Here is a 12,185-nt window from a genome sequence, read left to right as displayed (position 1 = left end):
ATAATAATAATAATAATAATAATAATAATAATAATAATAATGATAATGATAATGATAATGATACGATCTCGATTATGGTTCGATAACATCGGTAATCTGCGAATTTAATCGAAAACCGATATCCCGAATTTCTGTTGATTCCTATTTCTACTAGTAACTAACAACAACTCTGATTGTCGTTTACGATAGTGGAATTTCGATATTCGTATTATACGTATTATCTCACAGTTGGAATGGATTTCGAAAATTATAAACTAGCCAGATGTATGTGTAAGTTTCGAAAAGATTTGCGAAAGGAAAAGATCGATCGAAAATACATTTTTAATCTCGTATCGATATTCATACATTTTCGATATAATTCTCATTGCATCTTTTAAACTTGATTTCATTCAAAGAGCAAAAAATGCAATATCGGTTCCATCGAATTTTACTTCGAAGATTATTCTTCTCGTGTTACGTGATACTATATTCTAGGTATACATATAAGCTTTACATATGTATATGTTAATATATGTATATGCCTATACATATTAATACATAGGTGCATACAGGATGCACGTATGTACGTACATACATGTTATATATCATATTTATTTATATTTAATGAAAAATATTTTCTATTATTATTACATTTGAGTTTTAAAAGTTATTTATGCTTTTTCTTTTCTTTTCTTTTCTTTTTTTTTAATTACAAATTTGTGTTCTCTGTGTAATAGAAAATTTGATGTTATGTCTTTTATGAAAAGTGCCAAATATCAAATCCATTAAATTAATCGATTTTTTAATTTAAAGTGCGACATACGAAGAAGAAATAAAATATCATATTATATCTGAAGATTAAGATATTACTACATAGTTCCTAATATTTGTACAATTCTTTTAATTATTTTTTTTTTAATAGCGTGTAGCAATTATTTTATTTAAACGAAGTTATTACTCTTTCTTTCGAGAATTTGTAACGATAAAAAAACGATAGAGCAAAGTTCGAATTGATAGTCCACGTTTAGATTTTGAATTAATAGCGAATAAGAAACGAAGCTGTAACCTGCCGATCAATAAAGATTCTTTGTATGCGTACTTATTTGTACTTAATATATATACATTTGTACTTAAATCATATTTCTAATGTATTTCTATTAAATTTTCTTTAACTTTTAGTAAATTTATTGTACAAAAATAATGGATACCGACAATTCGGTAAATTCCATAAAATAAATCTTCAATCTAATCGACTATGTTTTAATGAGAAACCTGAGATCATTCCAATAAAAAAAATTAAAGTATAATTTTTAAATAAAAATTATTCGTAATTATAAAATACAATATAGTTTATCGATAACGAATACATTAAATTGCTACAAGCTTACAACTTTTTCTGCTAGATGGCCATGATTTTCACAAATTAATTTCTTTTATCATTATTTACTCGATAAACGCGTGTAATTAGAGACATAATTATTAATTTACTGTTCAATTATCTTATGTATCTTTGTTTCTATATTAAAAATGAATCGTTGATAATATAAATCCTTCTTTTCGTATGTTTGCAAAAGATGTCATTTTGATTGTTATTACGAAGAGATACGGATGTAATAACAGAGATATACGTAAAGATAGTCTATACGAAGTGATATTATGTGTATTAGTTTAAGGTTAACCAATATCATATACGAACCTGAGCGAATAAAGCACAGTCAACTGTCGCAAGTGCTAGTCACTAACAATTTATTGTGAACTTGAAATGTAATGGGATATTTACATGCCAAAAAGTAGATACGTTTATTTTTAACTGTAAGTGACGTGAAATTTTGACAAGATTTATTTATACTTTGTATTATCTTCTTTAATAATTTTCGTTTCAACGGTATTATAATAACAAACATTTGAATTATTGTTCCGGTTCATCTCGGAAATGAAAGTTTCAAATGACAGTTTTATTATTTATTAAAAATCTGTTCTATTAAGCATAATTATTTGAAATTATCAAAATTGTTGATTATTTTATATAAAAAAATCATCGTATTTATTATTATATAATTTAAATTCAAACCATGTATCAATTCGAATGTATTATGTAAAATGAAATGACATTTTTATGAACATAGTTGTTATAATAATTTTTTATTGTTACTAAAAAAATGAAACTCAGAAATACTTGTTCTATTATAATTTTACTTATTTGCTCTATTATAAAAATAATCAAATTAAAATTAAAAATAATATAATTTATTAATATTTAATAATATTGATAATTTTACTATTATTATTTCTACAATATATTTTTTATTTTTTTAGTTGAATTTTCTTTGTTATCTTATTATTCTAAAAAGATCAATTAACAGAAATAATAATTATGCTATATCTATTTCTAATGATATATTTTTTTTATCATTCGTGAATATTTGTGATAAAATAATAAAATTATTACATCAGAAATTTTAATTATTTTATTTTATTTTATTTTTTCAGGAAAAATTGATTTAATAAATCAAATGCCATCATGGATGGAAAAATAAAAAAAGAAAGAAAAAAACATCCTAGAGAAGGAGCAAATCCTCTTAGTATTTTAACATTTGCGTAAGTTTTATAAAATGTAATGACTTGTTTAATTTTTTCCTTGTCATACCCTACTAATAAAAATATAACTTAAATTGATAAGTAAACAATATCTTAAAAACATCTTTAAATAAATATATGAAATTCTTGTGTAAATAAAATGACATTTATCTTGAATTTCATTATTAACCCAATAATATTTTATTGGTATTGTTATCTATTAGTATTCTTAGACAGAATTTTTTGAAGGTATATTCTCATTATCTTTTTCCATTATCTTTAATCAGTGAACATTAATATAAATTGCTTGAAAACAGATAATATTCTAGGTTTAAATATTTAGCTCAGTCATTGATTTAAAGATAATGGAAAATAAGATAAGTGATATTGTTTTCTTTTTATCATTTTAAAATTCTATTGAATTAAAATGTTATTTATAATTATTAGTAATAATAATAATAATAATAATAATAGTAATAATAATATAATGTAATAATAATTATATTTTTTATTAATAGATTTACACTTCCTATTTTTTGGAATGGTTCTCGTAAAGATTTAGAAGTAACTGACTTATACAGACCTCTTAAAGAACATAAAAGCAGTTATTTAGGAACAAAGATATCAAAAACATGGCAAAAGGAATACAAAGCTTATGAAAAACAGAAGTTGCTAAATGAAAAAAAGGGAAAATATAATCAAAAAAAATTAAAGGAGCCTAGTTTATTAAAGGTTCTTTTCAAATGTTTTGGTTTTCAATTACTCATATATGGAATATTTTTAGCGGTTGCGGACATTGTGCTTAGGTACATAATCATTTAACATATATTATTATGATAGAAAATACATTAAATACATTGAATTTTATAATATGATTATTGGTTCAGATTGTCACAACCTTTGTTTCTTCGTTTTTTGATCCATTACTGCAGTCAACCGAAAGTCGAGTCTATACCAACTGTACATACTGTAATGACCAGATTGTACAATTTTTCAAATTCTCAAGTTCATGAAATTGACAATGTGACGAAACCGTTAAGTCCCTTAAATCTCCTTTGTTTTCTAACTGTTAATTCTTTTCTCCTGTGTGGCATTAATTTTTTTTGCTTAAAGTTTTTTTTTTTTTTTGCTTAGGAAGTAGAACAAAGTTGATTGCTACTAGTTAATTATCAAAGTAATACTTAATACTAATATTATTTTGGGTATTTTTTCGTAGTTTGCAATAAAATTAATTAATCAATCAATAAAATATATAATAATTCATTAAAAGTAATTTTATATATTTATTTTATATACAGGGTACTACAGCCTTTATTTCTTGGTCGACTTTTGAGAATGTATAATAGTGACAATAATTTAGAGGAAGAAAAAGAAAATGCCTATTTATATGCGGGTGGTATAATACTGTGTTCATTTTTATTGTTATTTGTTAGTCACCCATATATGATGGGGGTACTTCATATTGGAATGAAGTTACGTGTGGCTTGTTGTACATTGTTATATAGAAAAGCATTGAAGCTTTCAAGAACTGCTTTAGGAGACACAACAGTGGGACAAGCAGTGAATCTCTTGTCTAATGATGTTAATAGATTTGATATAGCAATAATATATATACATTATTTGTGGATTGGTCCACTTGAAACTATCATTATAACATATTTTATGTATAGACAAGTTGAACTATCTGCTATGTTTGGAGTTATAGTACTTTTATTATTTATTCCTTTACAAGGTAATTCAAATTAATAATTTCATACTGTTTGTAGCTTTAAATATATGTATAATTTTTTGTATTTTATGTTATCGATTTTTTTTTCGTTTTTTTATTTTTTTCTCTCTGTTTTTTCTTTTATAAATACATAGGATATTTGGGTAAAAAGTCCTCGGTGTTCAGATTAAAAACTGCTATTAGAACAGATGAAAGAGTCCGTTTGACCAATGAGATTATTAGTGGCATTCAAGCAATCAAAATGTATACCTGGGAGAAACCATTTAGTAAATTAATCGAAAGAGCTAGAAGGTATCTCATATGCGTCTTTTAATACAATTTGTATTCTTATATTCGTAAATGTGAAATTATTGATATTGTTATAGGAGAGAAATTAATATCATACGATATATGTCATTCATTAGAGGTATTACTATGTCTTTTATTATGTTTACTACAAGGATGTCGCTTTTCATTACTATACTAGCTTACATACTGTATGGTCATAAAATTACTGCTGAGAAAGTGTTTATGTTACAAGCGTATTACAATATTTTACGTCTAACTATGACCGTCTATTTCCCACAAGGCAAGTATGTTTGAATAAATAATTATTAACGCTTGATTAATAAATTTAACAAAAAAAATATTGATTTAATATAAATAGGAGTAACACAAATAGCAGAATTATTAGTTTCTATAAAACGTTTACAAAAATTCATGTTGTACGAAGAACTTGAGGAAACAAGCGAGAAAACGGAAGAATATAAAAATGAGAAAGATGAAAAGAAGAAAAATGACGTTAATAAAATAGAAAAAGATATAAATGATGTAAAAAGTACAGATGTCGAAACGAATAATCAAGCGGAATATATTTTATCATTAAGAAATGCTAATAGCAAATGGTTTGTACACGAGAAAGAAGATACGCTGAAGAATATTAATATTAATGTGAAATCGGGCGAATTAATTGCTGTTGTTGGTCAAGTTGGTTCTGGTAAAAGTAGTTTGCTTAATGTGATATTAAAAGAATTACCTTTGAACTCTGGTATAATAGAGGTTTGTATCGTTTCTTGGATAATCTTGTTTGCCTCACTCGTATACGTTTGATAGATATGTCTTATCAATACGATTGAAAATTTGTTTTATATTATTTTATAGATAAATGGTAAAATTACATACGCTAGTCAAGAACCATGGCTGTTTGCCGGTTCCGTTAGACAAAATATTTTGTTTGGTAGAAAATTTGATCAATTTCGTTACGATCGTGTAATTAAAGTCTGCCAACTAAAAAGAGATTTTACTTTATTACCATACGGAGACAAAACAATCGTTGGTGAAAGAGGAATTAGTTTGTCCGGTGGTCAACGTGCTAGGTAATTATTTTATATATATATATATATATATATGCATTCTTTTAAAAATATAATACTACATTATAATGAATCTATTAATTTATATGCATAGGATAAATTTAGCCAGAGCGGTTTACTCAGAAACAGAGATATATTTGTTGGATGATCCGTTAAGCGCCGTAGATGCTCATGTAGGCAAACACATGTTCGAAGAATGTATCGTGAAATATTTAAAAGGAAAGACTAGAATTCTCGTTACGCATCAATTACAATACTTACAAGCTGTAGATAGAATAATTGTTCTGAAAGATGGAGCAATCGAGGCGGAAGGGTATGATTCGTGGTGTCCAATTTTTTGCCATTATTTTAAATTCGTTTAAATTACAATTATTTATTTTAGTTCTTACGAGAAACTTGCTTCCATGGGAATGGATTTTGGAAGATTGTTGGAGAAAGAGAGCGAAGAAGAAGAGCAACGATCAGGATCTAATCCTCCAAGTAGGACTACTTCTCGAAACGCTAGTGTAACATCATTGAGTTCATTAAAAAGTAACACTAGTGAGAAAAATGATCCAGTCGAAGTAAGTATGTTCATAAGAAAAAAAAAAAAAAATAATATATATAGATTGAATGAAAATCATATAAAAGCGTTTATATTTTGTACATAGATAGTTGAAATGCAGTCGAAGGGCAAAGTTTCCGGTGAAGTGTATGCAAAATATTTCCGTGCAGGTGGAAATTGGTGTCTCGTAGCTACCATTGCTATATTTTGTGTGCTTGCACAAGGTTTTGCTAGTGGTAGCGATTTCTTTATCTCTGAATGGGTCAATATGGAAGAGAAATATGTAATTATTATCATTTCTTTACTTTTTATCAAATTTTTATGCTTTAATTATAACGAGTAAATATATTTATCCAAAGGTAAACGAGACGAACAATGAAGTCGAGATAGAGTGGAAAGGACCGTTAAGCCGTGAATATTGTATATATTTGTACACTGGCTTAGTCATTTCTACCGTTATAATTACTTTCGTACGTTCATTTACCTTCTTTACGACATGTATGAAAGCATCAATTAGATTGCACGACCGTATGTTCCAATCTTTGAGTCAAGCAACAATGAGATTTTTCAATACCAACACGTCTGGACGTGTTCTTAATAGATTTTCAAAGGATATGGGCGCTATAGATGAAGTATTACCAATAGCTTTAATCGATTGTTTACAAATTGGTTTGTCCCTTCTTGGGATTGTAGCTGTTGTTGCAGTAGCTAATTATTGGTTACTAATACCCACCGTGATAATCGGGATAATTTTCTACTATCTTCGAGTTTTCTATCTGGCAACTAGTCGCAGTGTCAAACGTCTGGATGGAGTTAGTGAGTACTTATTTTTAACACGATCTTTTTTCTTAAAAAAAGTGGAGAAAGAGAGTCTTCATCCAGTCTTCAGTTCTATTGTTTTTCATATCTAAAAGAAGGAATGATTTAATGATTTAAAAGTCGTGAAATAATTAATCAATTTATGATAATAAATGTTAGCTCGATCGCCGGTCTTTGCACATCTCAGTGCAACTTTGGAAGGATTGCCAACAGTTCGTGCCTTTAAAGCTCAAGAAATTTTGACGAAAGAATTTGACGAACACCAAGATTTACATTCATCAGCATGGTACATATTCATATCTTCTTCAAGAGCGTTTGCATTCTGGCTGGATTTCTTCTGCGTTATTTACATCACCTTGGTTACTTTGAGTTTCTTGCTACTAGACACTGCTGCGGGGAAAGGTAACGTGGGTTTGGCCATAACGCAAAGTCTCGGATTAACTGGAATGTTCCAGTGGGGTATGAGACAAAGTACCGAGCTAGAAAATCAAATGACTTCGGTAGAACGTGTATTGGAGTATACGTAAGTATCCACAAGGAAATTAGCACCATTAGCACCATTTCTGTACAAATATTTTCATTACATTCAATTAATTCATTAATTGTATTTTTAGCAATTTGGAGAGCGAACCACCCTTCGAAAGCACACCGGATAAAAAACCTAGTGAAAGTTGGCCCGAAGAGGGTAAAATTGAGTTTCAAAATGTATCGATGAGATATAGTCCAACCGAAAGTCCTGTACTAAAGAATCTGAATCTTATGATTTATTCACACGAAAAGATAGGAATTGTTGGACGAACAGGTGCTGGAAAATCATCGTTAATATCGGCAATATTTCGCCTTGCGTATCTCGATGGTGTTATTAAAATAGATGGTGTTCCGATTCACGAGATTGGGCTTCACGATTTGCGTTCGAAGATTAGTATTATTCCTCAAGAGCCCTTTTTATTCTCGGGTTCGTTGAGAAAGAATTTAGATCCTTTCGATAATTACAACGACGATGAACTTTGGCAAGCATTAGAAGAGGTTGAATTGAAAGAATATAACCTACAATCTCACATTAACGAAGGTGGTTCTAATCTGAGTGTTGGACAACGTCAATTAGTCTGTCTAGCACGCGCGATAATAAAAAACAATCCGATCCTTGTTCTTGACGAGGCAACCGCGAACGTCGATCCACAAACCGACGAGCTTATCCAAAAAACAATTCGTGTAAAATTTGCCAAATGTACAGTTCTCACTATTGCCCACCGTCTCAATACTGTGATGGACAGTGATCGAATTTTGGTTATGGACGCCGGTAATGCGGTGGTAAGTATGGTTATAAATTTTCTATAATTGAAAGTTGGGAAAAAAAGGGAAAGGATAATGGATAAAATTTGTTTTTAATTCCGTAGGAATTCGATGCCCCTCACGTATTGATTCAAAAGAATGGGCATCTAAACAGTATGATAAACGAAACAGGGCCGGCAATGGCAGAAGCTTTGAAAGAAATTGCACGTCTAAGCTACGAGAATCGAACGTCGACTACACTTTGATAATTTTATAACGCATTCACGGAATGAAATTGAAAATTCATTCTTTTCTTTGAAAGACTACGTTTCATAGTCTTATTAGATAGTCTCTTTATACAATTATCAATTTAGGAGGTACTTTTAACGAAGTACATATTATTTTCAAGGCTCATTTTTTTTTATCGAATGTCACGTTCGTCGATAATATCAATCATTGCCATAGACTGATATACCTTATGAACGAATTTGAAATTATATTTTTATTCCGATAAATATTGCTTTAAATAATTGTAACAAGATCCAAATACGTACTTATACATGTGATATGACATTATTTTTATACATACCGTATTATAATTAGAGAGTAAAGATTTACCTCACCGTTGTAACTCTCGTTTCTTCCACCACGTATCGGTGCTATGTAATATAAAAAAAACCATTCTTCAGAAGAATAGGTATCTATACGATTTCTTAAGTAGAATATTTCGATCGATTTATGCTCATATCAAAACAATTTTATTAAAAAACCGCGGTTCTGTATTTAATTGCCACTTATGTACATAAAAATTGGAAAAAAAAAAAGAATTACGAGTTTGAGATATTTTCGGTTCTTTCCTCATCTGTATATATCGAATCGAATCTTAAATTCGTAATACAAAGCAAACGAGAGCAGTGTTATCATCGAACAAACGAATTTTCCCAGTTTGTACTGTGTCAGAAGTGCAATTTTTCCTATTCAAGAATCTAAAAGGTTCATAATCTTATACTTATTATTTTACATAATAGACCTATTTTTCGTACAAGATGATATATCGTACGCTTAAATGAAATTAATCGTATTATGTACAAGTGCCTATGTAATTTAATTATATTATAAATGGAAAATATAAATGCAACATTTATCTTGTTGATACATCGTGTCTTTTTTTTCATTTTTAAAGAATTTTTTTTTTTCATTCACATTTAACATTTTCTATTATAGAAAATATAGAAAATAACAATTATACGACGATTATCGTTATCCTCGTCATCGTCGTCGTCATCGTCGTCGTTGTTGTTGTTCAACAATTAAAAATGGCAGTGATCTCGGCAACAAATTTGCGAAACGCAATTTCGTTAATAAGAAAAAGTGACAATTTAACCACGATTTCTGGAAATATAAATAGTCTCTGTTTATTATCGAATTCTCGAACAACAATTTCCGTTTATTCTCCAATCAAACAAGATGCGAAGAGAAACGGACGATTGATATATTTGGTACGTGTAGAGCCTTGTATCGTCGATTCTGTTCAGAGTGTGTGCGATTTAATCAAACGGAAACGAGCCATACACATATACTTACATACACAATTTTTTCACCATATTGTTCTTTAAAAAATCTTAAGAACGATTGTCTTTTATCGTAACCAAGAGAGAGAAAGAGAAAGGGAGAGAAAAAAAGAAACGCGACAACGAACGATTAAAGGATACTTGTCGCTTCGTCATTTCGTATATCTCTAAACAAACAAGTATACCTCCTAACGTCTATATATACTCTGCTTATACTCGGCTCGCAACAATTGCCCGTGACGCGTGTGGATCAATCGTCCAGGCATATTCTCGCGAAACAAGTACACTAGTGTATCGTAATACTGACAGTAAAGAGATTACTATGATATTAAAATTAAGCTCACGTTGCGGAATCTGCGCGTGTGTTTAACATTTAGAATAGGTACAATTATGCGGTTAGGTTATATGTTGCGGATAATCGTTACTTCTATCATTAGAATTACAGGATTTTCTGTAAAGCGCCTCGTGATCATTCGAGGCATGATTATTCTGAAAGATACAAAAACTATTATATATATATATTATATATATACACATGCATACCAGATACACGCGTATGTATACACTCGCACACGCATCCTTTATCCTTTTCCTCCTTTTACATATATATATATACAAACCAGTATAAAATACTTATGTGTTATTATCATTAGTCTTACGATTAAGTAAATTTTTTTGTTTTTTTCGCTAAAATCCTCTTAGAAAAGTACGTCTAAAAACATAGACTTTTACATAATTCTTGATCTCATTCGAACGATCGATTAACATCTAAACGGTATATAAATAATACGGTCTAGTTAAGTAAATAAATAAGAATAACGAAGCACCGAATTGTTGTCGATATATACAAAAACATAGAAAACGAGAAAGTCTATGTAATAAGCGATACTATATATATGTATACGTATATGTATATAGAGACGAGAGAAACGAGAGAGACTCGTTTTCCTCTCTCCTCATCTTTTATCATGTAACTTTTTCTCACATCTTGATTCTTTTCTTTCTTTCGCTCGCTTCGAAGTGTCACGTACACGTGCGAGAAGGAAGACTGCGGATGTCGTTCGTTTCCTCTTTCCTCGAGCGTCGCAAGGGATCGTTGTCGACTATACGTAGAGAGCAAGAGATATAAAATGAGATGGAATATTTCGTTCGCGATACGAAAAAGAAAGTTTCGCTCGTTGGAAAAGTTGCTATTTACGTTCACTAGATACCACCGACTTACGGAACTCGTCCGTATCTCGCAAATCCTAACCTCACTTTTCAAAATCTTCTTTTTCGCCCCGATATCTCGAAGAGAGGAATTCGCGTCGAGGAAGCGGCGTCAACGCGTTTCATTATACCGAAAACAGGAACGAAACACATTGTGAAACATTGATTCGTACGGGGAACGATCGATTTTCGTCGAAAAACAAAAGGATGTGAAATTTTCGGGGGAAGGATTCTAAACCGTTTCCACATCAAGAAACGGGAGGAATACGATGGGAAACGCGTCGACGATCGAACGTTTGGCACGATGCCGCGTCGCTTCGCGCAAAAGCGGAAGTAAGAAACGCGGATGTATGTATATATAGATGGATGGATGGATGGATGGATGGATGAATACACGTAGGAATACACATATCTTCTCCTTGAAACTCATCTTCCTTAAACTTATACTAGAACCTCGAGACTTTCGCGCGAGCGAGCCTTCTGTTGTCCGCACTTTCCATTCGCTTGGACGATCATGGCGACCGATTGGCAGCCACCTTCGGTGCTGATCGGCCGGACAGGGGGCATGGCGAGCCGGAGCTTGTACCAAAATTTATTGTGGTCACCGGAACCGGACGAGTTCCACGCCTCGTCCCAGTGGAGGATCTTGAGGCGATCGAGGGAGAGCTCGGTCGAGTTGTTGCAGCCCCGATTCGATCGTTTCGCGATCGTGGTCGCGCTCGGCAAATCCTTGGTCACGATCGCTATCGTTCGTGTCGCGAGCGACGATAACTGGTTCAGGATGGGGCCCACGCTCGCCTCGTTCCAAACGTTCCCCAGGCAGGCTGGACTCAGGATCACGATGATCCTTCGGCTCGAAGAGACGTGCGCGCCGATCTCCAACGACCCTGAAACGAAAATACCCGTTTATTTTCTACTCTCTTCCATTATATAAATATTTGATACCGAATTTCTACCGCTTTCAGTTGCGTGAAATTTTTAAGAATTTAATTTCGTTTCCTTTTTAATTTCGAGACACCCAGTACGTATCGAGAGATGGAGTTTAGGGGTCCAAGCCTAATTCGAATACGAGAAACAAACACAAACAACTCGGCGTCCAAGAGGGAAACCGACCCAACTTTCTAATTCAATTT

The 12,185-nt window shown here is 31.2% G+C and overlaps 2 protein-coding genes across 4 annotated transcripts in view; one reads left to right on the top strand and one right to left on the bottom strand.

Moving 5' to 3' along the window:
- Nucleotides 1–1,409: 1,409 nt before the first annotated feature.
- On the top strand, nucleotides 1,410–9,099 carry LOC102671280 (probable multidrug resistance-associated protein lethal(2)03659). 2 transcript variants are annotated; one of them, XM_006621479.2, is made up of 15 exons: nucleotides 1,410–1,791; nucleotides 2,470–2,577; nucleotides 3,075–3,362; nucleotides 3,855–4,288; nucleotides 4,420–4,576; nucleotides 4,651–4,853; nucleotides 4,932–5,323; nucleotides 5,426–5,640; nucleotides 5,732–5,950; nucleotides 6,020–6,200; nucleotides 6,288–6,464; nucleotides 6,541–6,997; nucleotides 7,160–7,523; nucleotides 7,615–8,311; nucleotides 8,398–8,538. In XM_006621479.2, the coding sequence occupies exons 2-15, from the start codon at nucleotides 2,501–2,503 to the stop codon at nucleotides 8,536–8,538; spliced, it is 4,002 nt and encodes a 1,333-aa protein (XP_006621542.1). In that variant the 5' UTR covers nucleotides 1,410–1,791; nucleotides 2,470–2,500. The 2 variants fall into 2 exon arrangements, with proteins under 2 accessions (XP_006621542.1, XP_031369086.1); XM_031513226.1 differs by lacking the exon at nucleotides 1,410–1,791 and having other exon boundaries at nucleotides 2,501–2,577; nucleotides 8,398–9,099.
- Nucleotides 9,100–10,517: 1,418 nt separating this feature from the next.
- Nucleotides 10,518–12,185, bottom strand: part of LOC102671676 (single Ig IL-1-related receptor-like) — a 53,213-nt gene continuing 51,545 nt past the window's right edge. The window contains exons 7-8 of one of the 2 annotated variants that reach the window (XR_004151304.1): nucleotides 11,321–11,939; nucleotides 10,518–10,530 (exon numbers count right to left, since the gene is read on the bottom strand). Coding sequence is in view for 1 of the 2 variants with exons in the window: in XM_031513232.1 (XP_031369092.1) it covers nucleotides 11,494–11,939 (446 nt within the window). In the remaining variant the exon portion in view is untranslated. Of the gene's footprint in view, nucleotides 10,531–11,319; nucleotides 11,940–12,185 lie in introns of those variants that run through there. The other variant, XM_031513232.1, reaches the window with a different exon arrangement.

This window comes from Apis dorsata, unplaced genomic scaffold, assembly GCF_000469605.1.
Source record: "Apis dorsata unplaced genomic scaffold, Apis dorsata 1.3 scaffold_631, whole genome shotgun sequence".
Lineage (NCBI taxonomy): Eukaryota > Metazoa > Arthropoda > Insecta > Hymenoptera > Apidae > Apis > Apis dorsata.
The sequence above is the reverse complement of the archived record's forward strand: the minus strand, read 5'-3'. Positions and strand labels throughout refer to the sequence as shown.